This window comes from Botryllus schlosseri, chromosome 5 (assembly GCF_051294905.1).
Source record: "Botryllus schlosseri isolate E-star chromosome 5, Bs_hap1, whole genome shotgun sequence".
In the NCBI taxonomy this organism is placed as follows: domain Eukaryota; kingdom Metazoa; phylum Chordata; class Ascidiacea; order Stolidobranchia; family Styelidae; genus Botryllus; species Botryllus schlosseri.
The window spans coordinates 18,888,849-18,901,743 of NC_137240.1; the positions used below are offsets into that span (position 1 = coordinate 18,888,849).

The following is a 12,895-nucleotide window of genomic DNA, read 5'->3' on the forward strand; positions in this document are numbered from 1 at the left end:
CATACGGCCTGATTCACTAGAAAGGCATTGCCAGCAGGGTCACCTTTGTTGACATTACGGCAACTTCTCATATCAGCTCTGTACATTGTGTTTTGCGTTGGCTTTCCTGTTTGGTACGGGCATTCAGGTCATGGTTAGGTGTTTCGTCACGTATAAATATATATATGACATTAATCGAATTTTACACTGGTAGTATCGCCCATCGCCGACACTTGGATGTGCAGTAGGCTAGTACGAATATGGCTGCTTACATCTTCTCGATACGAAACGCCGAATGTTTAGCCACTGGCATTTCCAGTCTCCAGCAGAACGGAACTTGAAGTATATTATCGTCAGCAACGTCATTCCTGTAAACTCCGCACATCATAATTATAAGGGGTGTGCAGTACAGAAGTCATACATAAACGTATTATTAGGATTCACAACTCGGAATAAGAAGAAACATTGGTTGCAAAGGTTATTGTATTCATTGGCATACCAGTGAGCTTAAAAGACATTGTGACAGCCAGTTGCTGGAGGTGTTATTCACCACTACAGAATCACAGTTTCAATACAAACGATGTGTGGGGCAGAGAAGGGATTATCTATTGATTCAAGAATATATATGTTCCGTTGTATCGAATTCGTAGCACGTAGGCAGTATAGGCACTCATCTAATAGACTAGCTTAGTGAGATTAGTGAGTATTCATTATGTACAAACGAGTGTGGCATATACTCTATTTAACCATGGTTATCGAGGTTGTGACTTCGTGACAATGGGGAGTCTCAATGTATTGGCTAGATAATATTTTATCGCTGGAAATCAACGATTTCGATCGTCACTCCGGCTATCTCCGTCATGCCAACTGAAATGAACGATATCTTTATTAGAATTATGCGTGATCACGATACCTAACGATAAAACTCTGCTGACCACTGGATCCGTGACCTGAAGAATCGACGATGACAAAATCATTGTCACTGTTCCTGGCATTTGGAATTATAGTTCACCTTGTCGTGGATACGAGATCTGCATTTTCCGGTAAGAAGCTTCTCCGTAAAACGATACTATGTTTATCTTATTTTCCCAATATTAAGAACTCAACAACTGGCAGTACCGGTCTCCATTCCGGGCAAATAGATAGGGTACGACGAGAATGTGGCGTAAAAATTGAGATCAATGACTGTGAAACAACTGAGCACTGATCCACTATGGAAACGAAACCCTGCAATCGTGAGATCATAGTCCGCGAAAATGCTGATTTCGTATGGACTTCTGTAAAGATTGAACAAAAGTTTAGATTTATACTTTCGCAAATCGCGGTGTCGAGATCATATGCTCATCACGTAGAAACTACGTTTCATATTCGGGAATACCAAGCTACGAAAAGTGAACCCAAGCACTCTCCATGAAGTTCAGCTATTTTGTGATACTCATGCGGTAAAGGCGTCCATACCCACTTCGAAAGGTGTTGACCTTGGATATTAATCCGTAAAATAAATATATATATAACGTGACATAGCCTGCAGTACGAGTTGAAATTCGCTCGGGGTCATAAAACGCCCCAAGTGCCGATCACGTTGGTGTAACTTCTACATACTCTTTGCCTGTGAAAACAAATCAATTCACAATACTATCGAGATAAGAAAACTCCATATAACCACTATATATCCACTGGCAATCTACAAATACATTATCGTTGTTATTGTTGTCGATAGCGGTAGTTTTATGAAATAATATTTCAAATACATGAGATCACCCTTTCCTGTACTTGACCACGTTAAACATATAATTCCGATATGGGTATAATTGACATACAACTTTTAGAAGGACTGCGATGCAATGGCGGGCTTCATGGCGATGTTGGAATTTCAATTGAGCGATATTGTGAAAGAATTCAGATTCAGTATGCAGCCCAAAGTAATACTGTTATTTAATATGTCCTAATATCCGGTTATAACGGATATTTATACCCAACACATCATTTCCGATGATCTACGAAACATTAGATTGTGTATTGCATATATATAGTTTAAGGAGATTCGCGCATGGGTGACAGCATTACTCCCTGAGGTGATACATTCCTGTTCTGCTCTTTGTTATTTCAGCAGCCGATTAGTCGGGTAAATATTGAATATAAATTTCCAAACCACTTTTATAATCACATTCAACAACTCGAACAACTTATCGTGCGTGTGTAAGGAGTTTCCGCCATCATTTTATTGACATTTTCCACAAATCAAAACCCCACACGATTGCGATAGAATGAAAAGATAAAAGGGTGCCGAAACGACTTGGACCAGTTAACCAAATGATGCTGCTGTAATTTCGGTAAGAGTAAAACAGAGGTGGTCAGCGACGACGTATACTTCTACTTTTTCCAAGCGCTCACGTGGTTCATGCCTACCTTATTGCCTACCAAAGTGCCGTTTGAAATAGCCCTTCTATCCAGTGTTGGGATGACTCGAGTCATGACTTGACTCGAGTCAGACTCGAGTCACCTTTTTCGCATGACTTGACTTGACTCGAGTCACTTTGCAAAAATGACTTGACTTGACTTGACTCGTCGCTTCAGAAATGTGGATTGACTCGTGACTCGGAGCAAAATTTACGAGTCAATTTCAAGTCATCTAGTAAACGATGTCGATTAAATCGCTGCATCTTTTTTTTATATTCGGATTGTTCGCGATACGCCGGTGTGACTTGTGAGAGCAATCAGTCATTCACTGATTGTACTTTTCACTGATCCTCCCATTGTTACATCACAAATAAATTAACCGAAAACGAAATGATCACAGCTTACGTTTATGTACTAGCTGTAGAATAATCTAATAGCAACGTATCTCTGTTTGTTAAACGGCTCAGTGCTTACATCGCGAAGTGCCCACTTTAGCCGACCCTCTTGTATGATTTGAATCGAAAGAATATAGTTAATGCGTTTATAATCTCACGGATGTGTGGATGGCCCTGGATGGGTAGTGTGTTGTACCGTATCAATTTGTTCCAACTTCTCGGCGCTTCGTATTCGATTCTCTATTTTGGTTCACGTATTTTATTAGCAGCTCTAAGCGTGCGTGAGCGATACAACGCCTTTTTGCACGTATAATTAACCTAATACTCGGTAATTGATTCAAGATATATCACCAATCAATCTGTCATTCACACAGCTAGCAAAATGTAATGACTTTGAATCATCCTCATACTTCGAAAATTCAATTTGACTTGAATTGTGACTTGACTCGTGACTTGACTTGACTCGACTTGACTCGAGTCACCTCCAAAAAACGAGTGACTTGACTTGACTCGAGTCACCTTCGAAAATCGATTGACTTGCCTTGACTCGAGTCAAAATGTGTAATGACTCGAGATGACTCGTGACTCGAAGGTAGTGACTTGATCCCAACGCTGCTTCTATCTGATCTCACCTACAATCCTACATAATCTACAAAATATTAAATGGGATGTTTAACATGGACTTTATGAAGCGTTGTATAAACGTAGACGTGTAAGGTATATAGTAACAGACGTATAATGCTCATATTCCAAGAAACTACCCGTTTTAATTTAGGTTATTGCCTCTTCAACCGATGCTTCACGCGCAGTGAAGTTCAAAGTGTCGCCCTAGTAGATATCACTCCGCCACTAGCATTTGTCGGAAAACACAGCCCTTGAACCTTCCTGTTTGGGATCATTTTTTTTATTAAATCTCGAATGTCCGGTGAATAGCGCAATCCGAGATCGGAATGCTCGTAGATATTGATTTGAACCGACTCCGTTCTGCTGTAATTGGAACAGTATTGACTCGCGCAGGTAGGCCATAGAAGTCAAGGCAACATTTTTCGGTTAATATTCTGATCTCACGACTAACAGATGATAACAAGGCATCGACGCTCTGCGAGGTTGGAGGGTGTGACAAGCCATCCGTTGCATCATTATCAAATAGGTAATAGATAATAATACCCGGTCACTGACGATTCCAATATCACCCGCGGGTTCAATGTCGTTTTATGACCTAGCGTGCGATAAGTGAGATGCTAGCCTATTGCACGTTAGCATGTCAATTGACAGATGAGTTGTTCAATCAAGTGTTCAAAGATACCCCTGAACCATGAAGTAATGGCGCTTGCAAACAAGCATACTCAATACAATTTGGATGTGCAGGACTCTCGGATTCCCATTGGAGCTCACCAATACGGGCAATATCCGCTTAGTTGAGTATTATGATACCAAGTATTTCATATTAGTTCGGAAACGTCAAAATAATTTCATGTTTTCTAAAACTTTAAAATATGTTAATGTATGCGTGCTTTCTAGTGATCCATCCGACCTTGTTAGGTAGTTTAGTTTTCTTTTTTCAATATTTGATCGGGTAGTTGGGTATATTTCCTGGTCGTTGGTAGTATTCCAAATCGCGTGTGATTCAACCACGTGAAAAATACATTATAGGGATATGCCAAAATGCATTATTAATTTTTCTTGAGCCGGACGCAATGCCAGCCAATATACAGAGGACGCGATCCCAGGTTTGCGCTACAGCTGATTCTCGAGTTTCAACGCATGTATCATTGTTACGGATGTGTACTTGTATGACAATTCATGTTATAACCCTAGCAATATTTTAGCATCATTGATTTGAATTACGATGTCATACTGGTGAAAACATAATTTTCTGAGTCTCGTGTGATATTGGACAATGGCGTCCAGGCTGTCTTCATTGTGCTTGATCTAAGAAATATCGGAGAGATAACCGTCATTTCAAATGGACCGGGTCTCGAGTTTGAAATGGGGTTTCGACCCCAAAAATTCACAACTGGCTACGCCACTGGTAGTAGTGATGACTATAGGTTAGCGATGGCTGCAAGAACAACACACAGCAGAACACCGGTATCGCGATTCACACCAAACGACAACGTGTTTTCTACGACAACTTTTTCTTACTCCGTTACTAGATAATAGAGTAAAACTATATACTAAAAAAAACAGTAGTTAGTTAACCGTCAACTAACTATAATAACAGTTTATACAAGTTTATACCTTCCGAGTTCAGATTTAAACTAGGGGGAACTGGTGCGGTCGTTTTCTAAGGACCGCTCACTCAACGAATAAAGGTCCTTCAACCATTTAGTATAACTTACATAGATATCATATATACGATTTCTAACCTACATTAGGTTTAGGAGGTAAATCCAGTATGAATGGAGTACAATGTGCTCAGCACATATAGAAAAGCAGACAAACTGGAACTATTTAAGCAGTTATATTGCAATATGACTTACATACCAGGGGTGGGCAAACATTTTAGCTCGCTTGCCTCATTGAACATTTGAATCCGGTCGGGGGCCGCATTATATAAAATTGGGATACTAAGCCGAAATTCAATATTTTTATTTGATTATATAGTGACCGACGACATGAAAACAATATGAATGAATTTGTTTATTTAAAGCAAACCAAACATTGTAGTAGTTGTTTTTGTTGTTTGTGGTATTTATGGTGTTTGTCGACTACCATGGCCATTCGCGCCTGGCCAGTTTTCCTAATTTTTATTCCGGAACTGCCGATGTAGCACGGCCCGCTTCTATACGACACCGCTTACACGGATGAGATGGCGAGAGGGAGCCTAGCTGAACCAAACTAGTGTTGCATTTATTACAAGAATCAATTTAAAACACTCATGTTTGAAACAAAGCCCTTGTTTAAAACATGTTTTTTATTGTTTGTTTTTTGTTTTTTTAAAGCGATAACGTCACGAATATTCAATTGCGACGTCATAGTGGATTGACATTGATAATTGAAAATATACGGTAAATGTAGCTCCTTTGACGAAATATATGTACCGTTGCTGTTGAACCGACTATTTTGAGAGTTCCGATCATCCCATATCGATAGACGTCGGCTATATCGGGCGGTAATTGTCCGTAGGCTGATACAACTTGTTTTTTGGAAAGTATTTACACAATTATGGCATAATTTTACTACTTAAAAAAAACAATTTTGTTTTTTCTAAAATGCCTTTGTATAAAACACTGTTTAATAGTCAATAGACGCGTCCCATTCATTTTCACGCTTTCCTACTTGAAATTTGTTATCGTACTGATAAATTTACCGGACATGTGGGTTGTACATTCCACTAATATGCAAATTATAAGCTTCAATACATAGTGTAACAAGAATTGTAATATAGTCATCTCACGTATCAGAACAGACTGTCATCTGATCGAAAGGTTTCGAATAACAATAAACATTAAAGCGATGAATGTATTGTTAATCGCTTTTCGTGACTTCGTGGGCACTTAATCGTTTATGACACCGTTAGTATTTATTACACCGCCCCGGTCCGAGAGATCACCGTTGACGATGCATTGACGTGATGCTTTTAAGCGCAATTAATCCGTTATATCTTGAGTTCCTTCAGCTTCGTGAAGTAAAGCGCCAGTGGTCTTAGTTGTACCGTATACGACAGTACTCTCAGGAAACACAGAACTTTGCTATTTGCTAGAAACCAACCCTGTTGGCTGCATGGCTATTGCTGATGGCTGTTAGGAGTTTTGTCGTTTTTTATCTGATACTCTGCATTATTTCGACTACGGTGCGGTCGGCGTGGAAGTTCATCTTAATCGACGACACTGTGTATTGTGCATATGATGTAAACATTTTGTGGAATGCCAGTCTATTCTAATACTCTTATCATCAATGATCAAAATGCCTTGGAGTTCAGCTGTCTCAGAATATCAGCAACGGAAATTCAAACAAAACTAAAATGAAACCTTTGCACGAAATAAATTGTACTGGGTATTTAGTATGCCGCTTGACATGACTCGCCATTATACTTTATCTTACTAAAATGACTCACTTCTATCACTGCTGCGTGTCTTCCCTATGGCTTATACATTGTCGTGCAGTGGCAGAGTTCTCTGTCTCATGTTTCCAAATTCGAATTGATATTATGACATCACGTGACGTCATAGTCGTGCTCATGTACATTGTTCATGTACTGTACAGTACAGTACATGCTTTTGCTTATGATAAAAGTTCATTTCCACTTGAATAGGAGACTCTTAGGGGTTCGCACCATCCCCAATGCGTATCAAACCCTGCTACTTTTAAAACTTACACAATTATACATGTTAAGGAGGTAAAAGAAAATCTCTACATCTTGTTACGTAGGAAAGCAATAAATTTTGTCATACATGTGGTGCACGAGCAAATGCGAAATGATGACATACCATTTGCGATTATTTGCTATAGGACCCTTTCAAATCACATTCCACACATTTTAAATAGGGATCAAAGCCATGAATCACGAGATCTTTAATGGATAAGCCTCGGTGAATTTGAATGACTCATTTTAAATTGAGCGTCCAGTTCCGCCTTTGAATCAAGGCAATTATGCAATGTTGACCTCTCCCCTATTCATCGCGTGCAATGACTTATTGCCATTATCAACAAAAATCTTGATCTTGTCATTTATATGATAGCTTTACGAGTCGAACATCAGCAACACTAGCACTAGTAATGTCTTCAGCTATATATCATGATCCTATCAGCCAATTCTGTGAAATATTTGGGAACTATGGCGTCGTTGATTACGTTCAAAGTGTATTGGCGGGGAAGCGGTTAGCCCTACATTGATAGAATGCGTAAGAATTTCGAGATCTCCATTCCATCAAGTGAGGAGTGCGTGAAATGTGTGTTGGAGTGTTGTCAATCGTGCAAATTGTCTATAGTTCAAGGGTCGGCAACGTTTTTGGCTCGCGGACCGCATTCAACATCTGAATCCATTCGCGGGCCGCACTATATGGTAAATAGAGATTATTTGCCAAATGTTGTTTGGGAAATTTACGTCAGTATAAGCCACACTTCGGACTTATCACCTTTATCGATTATTGCCTAGCTGCGGTATTCGTGAAAATTTAATCTCTGCCCGTATAGGTTATGTGGTTATGGTAAGTGGCTATTTGGTGATAAGATTCAAGTGGAATCACTTGTAAGCAACAATACTTCGTTGAATTAGCATAGTAATCAGCAAATATCTCAGGGCATTTACGTGGAGCCGGCTTTTGTATACATTTGTGTTTTCCTGTGCTGGGGTATCAGTCAAAATCGAAGAAGGGCTGATTTGCTCGAAAATAATGGAATCACCATTTTCGAACATATATTCATCAACGGAAATTCACAGCGACAATACACTCAATCGGATCGAACCCCAAACTGCAATGTACAGTTTGAGCCAATGAAGTTTCGGGAAACGAATCCAAATCAACGTTTTTTTTAAAATATTTTCATCCGTTCAAGACACGTAATGTGCAATACATCAGACAGAATGTGATGTAATAAACACGCGAAATCATATTATAAATATCGATCGCAATGACATAACAGGTTTCTGATTTTGAAAATAACTTATCAAACTTTGATGCTTTTCGCTACGTCATTGGTATACTAGCGGTAACAATCACGGGATTCCCAAAATCCAAGTTCTGCCTCTTCGTCAAGCTTGAGTGACGATATCTCGTTATTTGCACTGTAGATACTGCCATATCCATATTTTTATCGCTGCCATTTCAAGGGAATCCTTCTGTTAATTTCTTGCCGATATGGTCTGTCATAAATGCTTGATTCCTTCGCCTTATTTTTCACATTTCTTCTCAGCGTACCCTCTACGAGCATTTGAGATTATTGCATGAGTGTAGGTGAAGTGTACACACAAGTGTACTATAAGTACATACTTACGCTGGGTTCAAATCGACGATAAGCTCTGAGCGCGTGATCGCGTCGCGCAAGTCACTTAACAGCGTTCATTATTATCGGTAGCTGTCTATAAAAATATCTTTAATGGGCCCAATTACAAGGTACCTATATAGTTCCCATTATTTTTTTATTCGTTTCGACGTATTTGATTTTACATACCGGGCAATTGGAAATTCGCAACATTAAAATATATGTATCACCGAAAAAGTTTGACACTATATCAACGACAGATTTCAACCAGCTGTGAGACACTCTGCAATACAAGCTTTCGGGCTATGCCTTGATTGGCAACTATTTAATTTCTCTATTAGGTGTAATTCTTCACCTAAAGTTTAGCGGATTTGCCCCTGAAAACCGCGATTGGAAGGTTGCCGAGTTTGGCGCTGTATTAATCGTTACCAACGCTGTCCTTCACTGTCACGTTCTCGCGATGTAATAAATCATTTCTGTGGTAGTCAGAAAACAAGGAGCTCGCCGGTTCATGCAACTTCCACATGTGGTTGCGGTTTTACTTATTGCTTACAGCCGTGGTATTTAGCGCGTACGCTGGGTGGTATGATAGAAAAAAACATTGCCCGGTCATTTAAAGTTTAGTGCGAAGTTTCAAAATAAGAGTCCAGCATGTTATCGATAAAAACAGGCGTGGAACTGGTATTTTCTGGTGATGAGGGATAAAGAGGGATGACCCAAAGAAAGGCGATAATAACTATGTTCGAGAGATTGATCAGCTTCCATATGGTATAATTCCCGATGTAAATTGTCGCAGTCGAAAGGAGTTGGTTGCCTATACTAGCCTAAGGATTGTGTGCGATGGGATTGCTTTTATGCGTTACAAAAATAACACATGCCATTTATTCTCACAGCTTCAAGCATGGTCGACCGTATCTTTGCAAAATGCGAAGCCCAGTACTGTCCGTACATCAAAAGATTCCATCACTGCAGATATTTTACGACGCGAGGGCAACGAAAATGTAAGTGCGAGATATGGTCTAGCTAGGCCTACTACATACAACACAGTACCGACATTTGCTGCATTAATTTTGGTCGCTTTCTTTTGTGGTATCCTTTCTTAAATCCAGTGCACTAATTATTATTTAAAATATGTTGGATGCATAGAAACTTTCAAGTTTTAAAAGTCTCATCTAATTCAGATAAAATTGCAATGCTTTTCATGAAAATATACCATCCGTTCACAGTTACTAATGCTTGGATTCGGTTGGATTTAAATCGTGTTTCTCGCGCTCCAACAATTTACGAACAGAGTAACCTGGTATTATTCATCGACTTTCTATCTAGACCTTTGCAAGGATTTTCTAGTGACCACAAGATTACAGCATAAGGTCAAATATGACGTTAAATTATTAACAGTAACCCCATCACAGACTCCGATGTATAGTTTCACATACCACATCTTCTGAGTCATACCGCGCAGTGTTTCATGTTCCACGAAATTTCACTCAATAATGCGTAAACGTCCCGTGTATTATTATCGATATACAAGCACCGTTGGCATGCGCCGTTGCCGTCTGATGGCTGGCATTATTATTAGCGGACATCGTAGAACCATCCAATCATATATGAAAGATTACAAGTTCACATTAGCGGCCTTACCACGTAGAAGTATTCAAACTGTGACCACAAAGCAAAAATGTTGAACACTCTTATGGCCTAAACCAGGTGTGCGCAATTATTTTCCCCCGCGGGTCAAATGAGAAAACTAAATACGTTGGCGGGCCGAGTGAAAATGTTTAGCTATATTCTCCAGCGTATTTTAATTTATTTCTGAATTACATTCTTAATAAATGCTGCTCAGTGAATGTGCTAATACAAGGTAATGATAATAAATGATAATAAATATATCTATTTGATGACATTATTCGAAACAATGTTAAAGAAGATACATTTTAGCTCTCTTAAAACCTCTATCCACGTTCTATAATTAAAACTCTATAAAACAGTGGATCTCGAACTCTTTTAGGCACGCCTCCCTTTATGATAGTGAACAATTTCCAACAAATATTAAAAAGTGCAACCAGAATGCTAGCAATCCCCACGGATAGTTTGATAGCATGGAAGATTATGGCTGTTGATGAGTGAATTGTGAAATATATGAAGTCGGATAATACACAAAGCAACAACTATAAGCAGGGGATATATCGCGCAGACCGCGAAAAGTTTTTTCAATAAACTTCGACTTCGCGCCACCCTTCTGATGCTTTCACGACTTCCAGTTTGAGAACCACTGCTGTGAATTCAATAGTACGAAGCTTATGTTCTTGGTCGCTGCCTTCCGAGCAGTGTGCAGCTTAAATGGCCTTGATGTTGAGCGAAGCTTGCAGTTTTTCTAAACTCCGCCCTCCCTTGTCCGAGTGTTTCGTGTTTTTGTCATTAAAATCCTTACTATCGGCGACATGCTCGGCAGAAACTGAAGGAATGGGTTTACCCTTGACTCCAGAATAGTGTATTTAGTGTTAAAAATTCTAAGCCTAAACCTTCATTGAATTTCAGTTTTCAGCTTTTTGAGGGGCCATGTCTGTTAATCCTTAATGGGTGATATGATGAGTCATATAGTAATCGCAAGCACTGATTGACTTGTTTTACGAATTAGGAATTTGGAAGTATATCACGTAACAAATTGAAACACATACCGTATAATGCATCATTTGACAATGGCAACAAGGAAGGTTTGAACTAAACTATATGGAAAGAGGGATTTCTTGTGACTTCAATTGCTACTCATACCTTTCCACATTGCCTATATTCTGAATCTGGATTACGCATGTCAGGTAAGAAATCGTGACACAATAATGAACAGGCCTCAAAGTAAACGAATTTCCTGTTCATTTGTTACAGTCTATGGTCTTAGTCATTCATAAAGCAAGATTTCTGTTTTGAATTCCAAACAACCTTTCGCGGGCCGCACATAGAATAGCTTCGTGGGCCGCATGTGGCCCGCCGGCCGCACTTTGCCCAGGCCTGGCCTAAACTAATGGCATGGTTCGCGACTCAACTAATCAATAAATAATATTTTCTTCCATCAGTTTGCAGGTACTGTTCGAGACGCGTTTGCTCACGGGACTGGACAAATTCATTTTTTAACTGGCCTTCCTAATCAACCACTACCTCGGCAGCTCTTACTCCGTAACGTGTTTGTACAGCTGCGGGACATATTTGACCCCAATTTTCGGACATGGGTGATCTGATTATCCATCGACGACACTTCGGTCGGACGCTCAAAAGCTTATGAATATAATTTTAGCGTTGTTATTGCTGTAGTTTATTGAACAAGAATTTTTTGATACTTATCGCCTGAGTCATACGCATTTTTATATTGCATATATATGATCGGTATCAGATATAGTACTCGGTCGTTTACATATCCAGGTGGTGCAAGATATACCAATTGGACGACTATACTTCCCATTTTCATTTTATTTCAGCATTATAAATTGCAGAGTTGGTATTCATCCCTCACCGTTCTACTTCGCCAAAGCGCTTGTGCACTTTTCAGCGCTGATAAATCGTTGCATGCATTTGATTTATATATCATCGTTTGTACTTATTCGCCATCGTAATAAAGTTCCAAGCGCGCTCAATACACCGGCAGCATACAGTTCCATGATGTGTATAGAGTAGAAAAGACTGCATAGTATACATAAAACATATTCTGGAAATGCGGCTTAGCATGAACCTCTCATCTGTGTTATTAAGGGGTTACAGTTCTACTTTCTGAACTCTGGTGGATAAGATCGTAATTTTACACGTTTGCAAGTGCGCATTTAGATGCATATTTTCCATCGTAGCAATCATGCACCGGTGACGTGCGATGAGGTTCATGGTTGGTGATGCACTGACTTACATATTTACAAATCTATAAACCCAAAATGGCAGCGGATTCAGTTGGCGACGTGTCTCTTATCAGATTAGTACTCTTTGCACACAAGTTACCTGAGAAGCTATTATGCATAATACATATCCACGATTGAAGGAAGTTATGGATACATACCAGCTACATACCAGCTACATCGGTAAGAGAATGTTTTTGCTCTGCACTACTTGTTAGCATTCGCAACAACACACGATTCATATTACATCGTCAGTTTGCGAAGTCATTGTTTCACTGCGCTGCGACTGCTGTCGGATCTGAAGATATTCTTGAAGGT

General features: G+C 39.5%; 2 protein-coding genes across 3 annotated transcripts in view; one reads left to right on the forward strand and one right to left on the reverse strand.

The window, feature by feature from the left end:
* LOC145439843 (membrane progestin receptor gamma-like) overlaps window positions 1-12,895 on the reverse strand; it is a 406,242-nt gene that overhangs the window by 153,990 nt on the left and 239,357 nt on the right. The gene's annotated exons all lie outside the window — the stretch shown is intronic.
* LOC145439869 (uncharacterized) lies at window positions 872-12,328 on the forward strand. Of its 2 annotated transcripts, none has more exons than XM_080317528.1 (3): window positions 872-1,022; window positions 9,596-9,703; window positions 11,774-12,328. In XM_080317528.1, the coding sequence occupies exons 1-3, from the start codon at window positions 944-946 to the stop codon at window positions 11,842-11,844; spliced, it is 258 nt and encodes an 85-aa protein (XP_080173654.1). In that variant the 5' UTR covers window positions 872-943; the 3' UTR covers window positions 11,845-12,328. The 2 variants fall into 2 exon arrangements, with proteins under 2 accessions (XP_080173654.1, XP_080173653.1); XM_080317527.1 differs by lacking the exon at window positions 872-1,022 and adding an exon at window positions 5,436-7,782.

Coding starts and splice junctions, on each gene's coding strand:
- LOC145439869 (XM_080317527.1), top strand. CDS start 7,618: ATGCGTAAGAATTTCGAGATCTCCATTCCATCAAGTGAGGAGTGCGTG. Junction 7,783..9,595: donor TTCGCGGGCCGCACTATATG/GTAAATAGAGAT, acceptor TTATTCTCACAG/CTTCAAGCATGGTCGACCGT. Junction 9,704..11,773: donor GACGCGAGGGCAACGAAAAT/GTAAGTGCGAGA, acceptor TTCTTCCATCAG/TTTGCAGGTACTGTTCGAGA.